We start from the raw sequence: 13,066 nt of genomic DNA on the forward strand, positions 1-13,066 counted from the left end.
TGATGCTATCCTTAATCAGCAGAGCTACGCCCCACCACCCTTTTTCCTCCTGCCTATCCTTCCTAAACACTTGATACCCCTGTACATTCAGCTCCCAGTCCCTGTCACCTTGCAGCCACGTCTCTGTAATGGCCACCAGATCATATCCATTTGTGCTGATCTGCGTCACCAGCTCATTCACTTTATTCCGAATGCTTCAAGCATTCAGATAAAGTGCCTTCATCCCGGCCTTCACCAGTACCCTATTTGCCGGAATGCCACCAACCTTACTCACGCCCCCTACTCCCTTTATTATTGGGACATCCTTGGCCTCTTCCCTTACCTGTACCCTCTCCTTTACTTTCGACCGTGTAATTTCACCTCCCCTCGCACCCTCCCCCCCCAATTAGTTTAAAGCCCTATTTACAGTCCTATCTACGTGATTCGCCAGGACTCTGGTCCCAGCACGGTTCAGACCAACCCCATCCCACCTGAACAGGTCCCACCTACCCCAATACTGGTTCCAATGTCCCATAAATTCAAACCCATTCCTCCCACACCAATCCCTGAGCCACCCATTCACTTTCTTAATCTTATCACCCCTACGCCCATCTGCACACGGTTCAGGCAGTAGTCTGGAGATAACCACCTTGTCAGTTCTACTTTTTAATTCCATTCCCAGCTTTTCATACTCCCTCCCCAGATCCTCAGTTCGCATTTTGCCTACGTCGTTGGCACCCACATGTACCACAACGACCGGATTCTCACCCTCCCACTCCAGGTTCCTCTGCAGCCCAGATGCGACATCCTGGACCCAAGCACCAGGCAGACAACACACCCTTCTGTGCACTTTGTCATTGTGACAAAGGACAGTGTCAATACCCTTAATCACACTATCCCCAATTATGACTACGTTCCTTTTCACCTTCTCTTTGCCTATGTCCTGTGTCTGCATCACCGTACCATGTGCATTTTGCTCACCAACCTCACAGCCCTCGTTCTTGTCCACACTGGAAGCAAGAACCTCAAACCTGTTATGCAGATTGAGAGGCTGAGGCATTTGGTCCCCATTCCACAATATTCAGTTTCATTTACAACTTATCCAATAACGAAATCCACATCAGCCTATGGCAGGATTTAAGAGATTATCCAGGCTGACCAGTGACAGATACTAACCCAAGAAACAAAAGAAAGCTCAATTATCTCCACCTAAACTTCAATGGCACCTCTATCGTCAAGACCCACACAGTTAATCAGGAGGCTGAAGTGGCTTAGCAATATTTGTGTCATGCCTACTAGCCCAGGGCAGATGCAGGGCACACTGATAAATGGCTCACCAACTGAACCCTCTCCTAAAACGTACAAAGCCCACAGCCAGGAGTTTCACGGACTCCTTCATTGGCCTGGATAGGTACAGTTGCAATCACAGATGTTTAAGTCACATAATAAAGTATAAGTTCCATTTTCCCTGGAATTTTTTAAATTTTAAATAACAATTGAAACCAGCCACACAAACATGTCAAATCAAATCCCACAATTACTTAAATAGTGACTATCATAACATTAAGTGACAGATATAATTTCAGGAGTATGATTTTATACAAAATAAAGCAGAGGGTTTGCCTTATATTTACAGAGGATTATTGGAAAATTGTGTTTATCCAATTAAGTGATGGGTTTGTGCTGTCTACAGACCATTCAGTAATTTTAATGATTGATATTTGAGATATTTTAGACCTTACGTTGTACAACTTTTGTGGAACTGCTTTTGGCATTACAGGTTTCCTAATAAAATTGATATTCTTTTCCAGAAGAGTGACATGAGTAACAGCAGCCAGGTGAAGGATGCTCACAATTACCATCTTCCTTGTGGTCATGATTGTTATAGGTAGTTGCACTTACAACTGTATTGTGGATTAAGAACTTTAATTTCACTAACTGATAATTTTATAGAGCAGGAATGTAATGGAATACCCTTGGCTATATAAAAGCAGCTCCAACAACACACAAGAAGCTTGACACCCTCTAGAACAAAAGCAGCAGATACCTGGGAACATCACCACCTGGAGGTTCCCCTCCAAGCCACTCACCATCCTGATATGGAAATACATTGCCATTCCTTTACTGTCACTGGGTCAAAGTCCTGGAACTCCCTCCCTAACAGCACTGTTGGTGTACTTATGCCACAGGGACTGCAGCAGTGCAAGAAAGCAGCTCACCACTATCTCCTCAAGGACAATAAGGTATGGGTAATGAATGCTGGCCGAGCCAGTAAAGCACATACAATTTGAATGATATTTTTCCAAAAAAAATCAAACAGAATATGATCAACTTAAGGGGATGAATAGGTTCTCAAAGCTTGACAAGTTGGGCTGAAGGGCCTGTTTCTATGCTGTAAACCTCTATGACATTAAACACAGATTATAAACAGGAGATTCCCAGAATGATATCAGAGATGGAAAATTAAAGTTATGAAGAGACATGTGTGATGCTGAGACCATTTCCATTTGTACAGAGACAGCTATGTGAGAATTAAGATCAGTCTTAAGAGTTTTGATAGGGAATAATTTCTTCTGGGGAAACCGGTAGCAAATTGTCACCAATTCAAAATGAAGTAAGAATTTTTAAATGTAGAGTGTGTTTTGAGGCACGTACTATTTTATTTTTAAGGACAGCATGAGTAAATAATTGAAGCAGAGGAAGATACAAAGATAGAGACACATGACCACAAAATTAAACTTCGAAAATTAAGCATATTTCAGCATGTGAAACAATGCTTAGAACCTATATGACTGTTGACACCGTACCTAAGTGCACAATTAGCCTCATGCTCCACATTGCTAATCTATTCCTGATAGTACAACGTATACGGCAGTGATGGCACACGCATGACAGTGGTTACTGATTTACAATGCTCGCTTTATAGTTAAGAGGCAAATAATTTCAATACTCTCAAACCACAATTTGAATTCTAGAAATCATGACATCTCTAAATAATAATTTACCTTACCATTGAGCACATCCACAATCATGCCTGCAATTGTTCAGATAATGACATTCTCCATAGGCTAGGACAAGATCAAGTAGAAACTCCCTTTCATTTTAATAGAGCAAGTACTTTTAGATACAATTCAGAGTTTACTACATCCTTACCTCACTTTTGTAGGAAACTAATTGGTCTATAGGAACTAGTATGTCTCCTGCTATTCACTCCTTCCTGGTAATGTTAATAGATTATATGATGCATGAATAATTTGATCAATCACCAGTCTTTGGTAAATTTCAAAATTCCATGATCACAGGGTTCTTGACAGGTTTTGCCTATTCTCAGTTCATTTATATTTTTGCTGGTAAAGCCTAGGATTCACATGGACACCAGGAATGCAAAATCACATCTACAATAGATTAAGAGCAAACAGAATTGATGTTAACTTCCTAAACCCCTCAAAAGCACTTTACACCACACTGACCTGGTGCGTTTCTCTTTGATAAATCTAGGGTCATCAAGGTGTTTGGACGATGGGAACTCACAACACATAAATCGTTCTATGACCAGTTGATATTTCTGCAGCTGCACCAAACAGCCTGAAATAGAAAAAAAACACTATTTCCAGACAGACAATGGAGACAGATAATGCAGGAAATCAGAGAAGCAACTGAAGATACACAGGTAATCTAATAGTAACTTTGAGAATGGGAAAGAAGCAATCTAGCTGATGAAATTTGCAGCTGCGTTTTATCTTAATGTTTACAGATTTGCTATTGTTCCACATATTTATACAATTATTTCATATATATATTTTCAATTTATAAATGTACACACTTTTTGTATTAATTTTATTATACATGTGGAAGTAGACTCAGAATGTTACAGAGCAGGAGGCGGCCATTCAGTCCATCGAGTTTGCACCGACCACTAACCCACCGCTAGTTCCCCTGATACCAAGGGGAAATTTAGCATGGCCAATCCACCTAACCCGTACATCTTTGGACTGTGAAATGAAACCCACACAAATGCTGGGAGAACGTGCAAACTCCATACAGACAGTCACCTGAGGCCAGAATTGAACCTGGGTCCCTGGTGCTGTGAGGCAGCAGTTCAAATTTTTATTTATTTACTGATGAATCTCCTACAGAATTGTTCATGAATAGATTCAGGTCTTAGCATGGATGTGACATACAACAGAAGCTCTGTAAAATGTGGCTTGCCTCTTTCCAGTCACTGTTAGAGTCCCCCTTTTGAAGGAACGCTCTGAATTGACATATCAAGAAAACTATAGCTGTTTGTAAACTCCTGAGGTGACAATTATATTTGGTTGTAAATTTGAGGTCATGAAGAATTCATTTTCTTTTTCACCTCCACTTCTGATTCCAGAGCATACAACTGAAATATAGATTTATTGATTTTTCATTTCTTTAAAATTTTTAATGTCAAGATAACATTTACCTTAAATAGCCTGCACGTTGCAACAACGTACCACTGTCACTGTAATTACCCACGTTCTTACCGATATATGAGGTGTCACTAAAAGCAACTTGGTTCACTTCATTAGAGTTCTGCACACAACAGTCCAGGGCACCTGATGTGTCGAGAAGCTGCAAACAACCGGTTCTAGAATTTGCCTGAAAGATGCCACACAGTATCTGGAAACAAATAAAGTAAAGGCTGGTAAGTTCAGCATTCTTCATTCCATAAGGATTCACTGAAAATTATATTTGACAGAGATAGTAGAAAATACACAAGTTAAATCTACGTTGACCTACTTTCCTTTGAAGTAATAAAAAGGGATGCTATTACTCCTTTTTAAAATGAACAGTAGTCATCATTCCCTGGATAAAGAAGCACTCATTAAACAAGATAACCTGATTAACTGGGAAGATCTTATTTTGAAAGCTGTATGTTGCCAGAGTTTTCAGTTCAGAAGAGACCAAAGTCACCTTGCTACTGGGTGTCCTACAAGATCCTCTTCAAAGACCAGTAACACAAAAAGGGGAGATTAATCTAATTAGATTGGTCAGACAGTGGGGGAGAAATGAGAACTAATTGCTGTAAAGTATTGCTGAGTCAAGGAATATTATATCATGAAGTATTTCTTTCTCATTTTCAGCATTGCCACTGAGTGAAACCTAAAGTGGGTTTCTGAGACTTCACACTGCTACACTGGAGCTATTTATTCTACAACATATCATGGCAATGGCCCTGTGAAATTGCAATATTTTGTCTCAAACTGAACAATTACACTGATTTTAGCTCTTCTATGATCTGGAGCAAAGTTGTAAACACCAGATTGCATCATCTGGAAAAACATCCAACACTTTAATGGTGAACTAAACAGGGAATGGGTATGAGCTGGAGCTAAAATAGAATTAAACTGGATTGATTTGATTGGATTTATTATTGTCACATGTGCTCATATACAGTGAAAAGTAGTTTTTTTTTAAAGTTTATTTATTATTCTCAAGTAGGCTGACATTAACTCTGCAATGCATACTATATAGACAAAGCATACCGTACATTGAGGAGGAAAGGAGAGATTGCAGAATGTAGTGTTAGTCATAGTTAGGATGAAGAGTAAGATCAATTTAATGCAAGGTAGGTCCATTCAAAAATCTGATGGAACCAGGGAAGAAGCTGTTCTCGAGTCAGTTGGTATGTGTCCTCAGACTTTTGCATCTTTCTCCCCGAAGGAAGAAGGTGGAAAAGAGAATATCCGGAGCATGTGGGGTCCTTAATTATGCTGGCTACTTTTCTGGGGAAGCGGGAAGCGTAGACAGTGTCAATAGATAGGAGTATGGTTTGTGTGATGGACTGGGCTTCGTTCATGACCCTTTTGCAGTTTCTTGAATTCTTGGACAGAACAGGAGCCATATCAACCTGTGATACAACTAGAAAGAATGCTTCCTAGAGTGCAGCTGTAAAGGTTGGTGAGAGTCAGAGCGGACATGCCAAATTTCCTTAGTTTCCTGAAAAAGTGAAGGTGTCGGTGGGCTTTCGTAACTGTAGCGTCAGCTGTAGGGACGTGGGCAGGTCGTTGGTAATGTGGAAACCCAAAACCTTCTACTTCATCCCCTTTGTACTAGGCAGGGGCATATCCTCCACTATGCTTCCTAAAGTCAATGACAATCACCTTCATTCACATTTTTGCCTTATCCCCTATAGATGGTGGACAATCTTTGGAGAATTAAGAGGTGCGCTACTCACCACAGAATTCCCAATTTCTGCTCTTATAGCCTCAGCATTTATATGGCTAGTCCAGTTCAGTTTCTAGTCAATGGTAACCACCTGGCTGTTGACAGTGGGGGATTCAGTGATACTGGGGAACCCAGCGCGGGGCAGCGCGGGGAACCCAGCGCGGGGCACCCAGCGAACCCAGTGCGGGGCACCCAGTGCGGGGCACCCAGTGCGGGGCAGGGCGAGGAGAGCACTATATCTAGTATTAAACAGCGCTTGAACTGGCGCATGCTAAACAGAGTCAATATTTTTCACATGGAGCATTGGTCAATGCCACCCTCATGCAGCCACCACTGCACCTTACGAATCCCTGGGAGAGATCCTGTGCAATGGAGGAAGAAAGACAATATGATTAGGTGTGCCCCATTGTCGAAACAAGGGACCGCAAGGCTATGCGTATCGCCCACACCAGACATAAGCTGATGACTGCTGAATGGACAACCATCTAATCCACTTTGTGCTAAACATCACTGTAGGCCCAAAGTAACGATTACAAAATAAGATATACCACTGTAAGATCAATGTTGAGGCACTTAAAGATCCTGATATGAGAATCCTATTCACTGCCAACTTGATGACTCCCAGAGAAGCAGAGTGTCCACTGTACCTGATCTGCTTCCAAGACCTCTAAAATTGGCATCTGCAAAGAGACACTTGATCACTCAACCAGGAAACACCAAGACTGGTTCGATGAGAACAACCAGGAGATTCAGGAGCTGATAAGCCACAAGCAGAAGGCTATTCTGAACCTGAAACAGCAAACCAACTTGAGAGCATGAAAGCAGCTCTATACATACTGAAGATTGAGGTCTAGCAAAAAACCTGTACCTAAAGAACAGATGATGGGCAAAGAACACGCAAGAGATCCAGCAGTTAGTCGACAACCATAACACGAGGTTTCTTTAGCACAGTCAAGACTAAGGCCTAAGCTCCGTTCCATTGCTGGTCAAGAACAGAAAGCCAGTCAGCACCTGCTAGAAATATTTCAAGGACCTCCTTAATAGAGATTCAGTCAACACAAATGTCCTTGATTCTATTCCGCAACATGCTACCTGCCACAATCTCAGCACAACCCTAATCTGGCATGAGGTAGAAACGGCCACCCGACAGCTAAAGAACAACAAGGCATCAGGAGCACATGGAATCCCTTGGCAGAGAATTACTATTGGTGTGAATACATGGCCTAATTTGCCTTAAACAGAAGGAGAAAAGCATGCCAGGAGATTTGGGATGTGCCATCTGTATGCAGTAACTACAGAAAGATTTCCATGTGGTCAGCCACAGAAAGGTCATTGCAAGAGTCCTCTTTCATCACCTTCTCCCTGTGGCTGAAGAACTCCTCAGAGTCGCAATGTGGATTCTGCCCATTAAAGAGCACAACGGACATGAAATTTACTGTGCAGCAATTACATGAGAAATGCAGGGAAATGCACCAACCCTGGTACAATGGGCATTCTTTGATTTTACGAAGACTTTTGAACTATGTCCTCCTGTTTCAACTGCCCTCAAGTGTTGTCACTATCTTCCACCTGCTCCACAATGAAATACAAGCTGCGATCCTAATTAACATATCCACCACAGACTCAATTCATGTTTGGACTGGGGTCAAGTAAAGCTGTGTCATCATACTGACACTCTTCTTGAACTTCTTTGCAGCGCTTGGGGAAAGCAGTTGCTCCCAATAGTCATCAAAACTTTTCTGTTATTTTGAACCACGTTTCTCTCTCCAAGACTTTGCTTTTTTCACCCTTCATATATTTCCAAGTCAGGATGGTATGGGGCTTGGAGAGAATCTTCCAGGTTGTGACGTTCCTGGGGGCCTGTTGCCCTTGTCCTTCTAAGCGGCAGCGATCGTGAGCTTGGAAGGTGCTTTCCGAAAATTGTTGGCAAATTCCTACAATGCAACACTGCTGTTACTGTGCATTGGTAGGAGAGTGTGAATGTTAATAGTTGGGATGCCAATCAAACATACTGCTTTGTCCTGGATGATGTCTAGCTTCTTGAGTTGGAACTGAATTCATCAAGCCAAGTGGCAATTCCATCACGCTTCAGAACTGTGCCTTGTAGATGGAGGACAGGCTTTTGGGAACCAAGGGGGAGTGACTTGTCACGGCATTCCTAGCAGCTAACCCGTACGTTACTTGTCACACCAAGCCTGGATATTGTCCAAGTCTTGTGGTATTTGGAAATGGATTGTTTCAGTGTCTGAGGAGTCACAATGATATAGTCAGTGAACTAATCATCATGTCTAATTTTATGATGAAAAGAAGGTTATTGATGAAGCAGCCGAAAACGGTTGGGCCGAGTACACTACTCTGAGGATCTGCTGCAGAGATGTCCTGAAACTGAGATGCTTAACCTGCAACAACCACAAGTTATGTACTAGGCATGACTCCAACCAAGGGAGAGTTTTCCCCCAATTCCCATTGACTGCAGTTTTGCTTGGACTCTCTGATCAAATACTGCCTTGATGTCAAGGACTGTACCTCTCACCTCACGTCATTTCAAGAGTTCATCTCTTTTGAACAAAGGTCAGGAGCTGGAACGCAAAATCAGCATCATCCTAAAGGACATTAGAGAACCTGATGGGTTTTTATGGCAATAATATGACAAACTAGCTTTTAATTCCAGATTTTGTTAATTGAATTTAAATTATACCTGCTGCCACGGTGGGATTTGATCCCTGGATCATTAGCCTAAAACTCTGGATTACTAATCCAATGAAATTGCCACAATACAACACTTCAATTATTGTTCGGCTAATAAGAACAGTGTAGTTATATATATATATATATATATATATATAGAACCAGAACTTAACACAGAAACTAGAAGCAAGAGCAGGTCATTCAGTCCTTCAAAGCAGCTCCGCCATTCATTTTGATCACAGCTGATCATTAAATTCAATATCCTGATTTCCCCCCCCACTTCCTGCCATATTCCTTGATCCCTCACGTGACAGATCTTCATGAACTGGAAGCAAACACTTAATTAACCATACCTAATGGCAAGTCCACAGCACACATTCTAATCTGTGGTATTCTACCTGGCATATGCAGGAATTTGAGAAACAGTTTTATTCTGTATTCAGCAGAGATCTTCTATACTGGAAAGGTTCCACACTAAATTCATATGATTTGAAATTAAGTATTTTATTTTACTTAAAACCCAGACTGCAGATTTTCCATTGTTGTATTGTGTATATGTGGAATGTAAAATTTATTGTGGCCATGCAGTTTGTGTATTTGACAATGTAGAATGTCATAATAATACTCGTGCTCATTTGGATATAGAATACCTAAAGGCATCAAAATAATGGTATTGAACTGAATAGGATTTAAAACTGAGCTGATGAAGAGGAACTATTTCTCGCAGAGGATGGTACTCGCTTCCCTAAAGCGCATTGAAGAAAGAGATAGATATATATATTTCTGACTTTAAAAATAGGTTAAAGGAGTGTGGGGAACAGGTAGCAAGGTAGATTTGAGACCAGGAAGCAATCAGCCATGATCTGAATGAATGGCAGCTGAAGGGCTGAATTCCAACTTCTGAACCTAATTCTTGTGGTATGTTGTAATGATGGTATGTCATAACGTTACGTTGTAGAATATTTTTAAATTGAAATGCTGCATAAAAGGCCAAGGTTTGCAGCACAGGGCAAGAACAGGAGAAAAGATAACAAACCAAGTAGTACTGAGGTTTATTATTGTAATTTTTCATGGGATGTGGGTGCACTGACTAGGGAGCATTTACTGTCCATCCCTCATTGTTCCAAGAAGGTGGTGGTGAGCTGTCTTTTTGAACCGCCGCAGTCCATGTGTTGTAAATATACCCACAATGCTATTAGGAAAATCAAACTTATGTTTTTAAAAAACCTGGTAGACAGTAGGCAAAAGACCAAGTGAAAGAGGGAGCATTATGGTTTGAGAAGAAGTTACAGTAGGAGAGATGATGATGAATTTCTATTCAATGCAGGAAGGCCTGCATTTGGCTTATGCCAAGTTTCCCCACAGGGAAGGTACCTAAACCTGGTTATTATTTTGCTGGGTTACTGATCCAAAAACAGCATTAATTGAAAGCATTTGCTCCCCAACGGTCATCAAAAAAAGTTTTTTTTTGGTAGAGCTATCCAATTAATCACTCTTTGGTCTACATTGCTCTTCAGACCATTTCTTTTCCACAAAAAAATGTTTTTTGCTAAGCATTACATTGTTGCATGTATACCTGCCATTACAAGGTTTTGTATTTGTGATACTGCAATACCCACATCAAGCACTGGATGGCATTGTGCATTAAACAATTACTTTCCCAATTCCTGCTGAAACAAGCACTACGACAAATTCAATACAGCTTCACAGAGCCATCCTGTGGCAAGAATAAATTACTTCAGCAATGTCTATTTCCATCCATTTTCTCCTCTCAATTTATTAACTCAGTTGTGCAGTAATCCATAGCTCTCTGCCACCTTTCTCCGTCGGGAAAAGATACAAAAGTCTGAGATCATCTACCAACCAACTGAAGAATAGCTTCTTCCCTGCTACCAGACTTTTAAGTGGACCTACCCAATATTAAGTTGATCTTTCTCTGCACCCTATGACTACAACACTACATTCTGCACCCTTTGCTTTCCTTCGCTATAGAAGGTGTTTTGTATAGGGCGCAAGAAACAATACTTTTCATGGTATACCAATACTTATGACAATAATAAATTAAATCAGCTGACAAAACCTTGCTCCAGTGGGCGTTTTTTACAGTCTCATACCATTCAGCAGGCTAATCCACCATGTTATTCATGAAAGCCTACGTTCTCAGCCTTGCCCCTTGCCTGAGGTGTGATAATCCTCAGGTTAAAATCACCGCTGGTGGTTATCTGGGATTACCTTAACCCATCAGATTGGAAGGTGCATCACCAAACCCATTCATGAGCTGAATCAACATTCACAGCTAGTGTCGTTCTCCTTGTACCGAAGAGATTAAGCAGAGATTTGATAGAGGTGTACAAGATTATGACAAGCTTAGATAAAGTAAAGGAAAAACTGTCCCCAATAGCCAATGGTACAAGAACTGGGGGACAAAGAGTTGAGGGCTTGGAAAAGGGATGCAAGGGGAATATGAGGACTTTTTTTAATGCAGCAAGTGGTAACAACCTGGAACACATCACTGACAAGGGTGATGGATGTGATGACTTCAAAAGAAAGGTGGATGGACACTTTAAGGAAATAAAGTTGCAGGGCTAGGAGACTGAACATGACTGACTGGATTTCTCTGCAGGAGCGGGCATAGATTCAATGGGTCAAATGGTTGCTATCTGTGCTGTAAATGACTCAATATGCCTATACTTAACAATGGGATACCTTCATAGTGATCAAAAATAGCAGCTTTAAGCTGAATTCCACCTTTCTCTACCTAAGGGACACTGGGGCCAACTGTAGCACCTTAACCACTGCCCTAGCTGACGTCAATTAACTTAGCTTATGTCAAGCGTCAAACCTGAGGCCTTTGAGCAGAATGGCTGAGTACTTGAGCAAACAACATTATTCTCATTCATTAAGAATCAGAGAAGAAAATAACCCTTTTCAACTAAAAACAGTGGTCCTCGTTTCAATAGCATTTTGACCTCAAGTCATGACTCAAATTAAGTCATCAAATAAACCACACAGATCTTGTGGCACAGTAGGTATTGTCCCTACCTTCGAGCTAGAAGCTCCAGATTTGAGTCCCACTCCAGCTCTTGATCACCAAGGAAGGTGTGTTCATAATGCAGCCAAACTGGTTGACTATCAATCTGCAAAGTTCTTCCAACATGCCAATAGCAAGCAGTAAGAGCAGGAGAGATACCTGGTCAGCCACGCTTGATGGGGAGTGGCACTCCAAGTTTTAAGCCTCTGGTGACAGGTTAGTGACCTGTTCCAGGGAAAAACGAGCTATAGGACTAGACAAAGATTTGTCTTGTACAGCATTAGATGCAGGAAGAAATACAGCAAATAAACTACTAAAACCAAGGACAAAGCTGTTGTAATGATTTTAGCAAACCATTATTGGCTTTTATTTAAATTGCAAGTAATGTCATTAACAAGAAAAAAAATACCATTTGGGGTTGGAAATCTTCAGGGTTTAGAACTTCATACGACCAAGCAAGCTTACTGTTAAGCTGCTGAGCTATCAGGTGTTTGATCTCAGCATCTGGCAACAGGGAGGACAAGTCGAGAGCTCTCCAAGCTCGTTCCTCAGCAAGAGATAACAATTTTGATAATGATGGACTCTGACATGGAAAATATGGTTGCGAAATCTAAAGAGAAACAAGATAACATTAAATCAGTAGTTATCAAATCACAAGAAAAAAATCGAACAGCGCAGTAGAAGTTCAGTCGGAGTACTCCTCCGGGGGTCAAGTCCCACAGTAAGAAGTCTCACAACACCAGGTTAAAGTCCAACAGGTTTATTTGGTAGCAAACGCCACTAGCTTTCGGAGCGCTGCTCCTTCATCCCACAATGTGGGTATGCCGGCATTGGACTGGGGTAAACACAGTAAAAAGTCTGACAACACCAGGTCAGACCATCACCAGGACTTAAACCTGGTGTTGTCAGACTTCTTACTGCCTTCATCCCACACCAGTGATATGAACACAATAATTTAGGCCAACATTTCAGTGTGGCACTGAGGGAGCACAGTGCTGTTACAGATGCCATTTTTAGGATGGGAGGTTGAACTGAGATCCCATTTGTTTTGTTAGGTGGATGTAAAGAATCTTTTTCCAAAAAGAGTATGGGAGTTCTGGTATACTTATCATTCATTAAACACTTTTTAAAAATTCTTTCATGGCATCTCTGAAAGGCCAGCATTCGTTGCCCATT

General features: G+C 41.3%; 1 protein-coding gene across 2 annotated transcripts in view; it reads right to left on the reverse strand.

The window, feature by feature from the left end:
• ctc1 (CTS telomere maintenance complex component 1) overlaps nucleotides 1-13,066 on the reverse strand; it is a 94,020-nt gene that overhangs the window by 44,088 nt on the left and 36,866 nt on the right. For both annotated transcript variants that reach the window (XM_080214369.1, XM_080214370.1), the window contains 3 exons: nucleotides 12,300-12,500; nucleotides 4,488-4,623; nucleotides 3,450-3,564 (listed from right to left, as the gene is read on the reverse strand). In XM_080214369.1, the coding sequence (XP_080070495.1) occupies nucleotides 3,450-3,564; nucleotides 4,488-4,623; nucleotides 12,300-12,500 (452 nt within the window). The remainder of the gene's footprint in view (nucleotides 1-3,449; nucleotides 3,565-4,487; nucleotides 4,624-12,299; nucleotides 12,501-13,066) is intronic.

This window comes from Carcharhinus amblyrhynchos, chromosome 28, assembly GCF_965287045.1.
Source record: "Carcharhinus amblyrhynchos chromosome 28, sCarAmb.v2.hapA, whole genome shotgun sequence".
Lineage (NCBI taxonomy): Eukaryota > Metazoa > Chordata > Chondrichthyes > Carcharhiniformes > Carcharhinidae > Carcharhinus > Carcharhinus amblyrhynchos.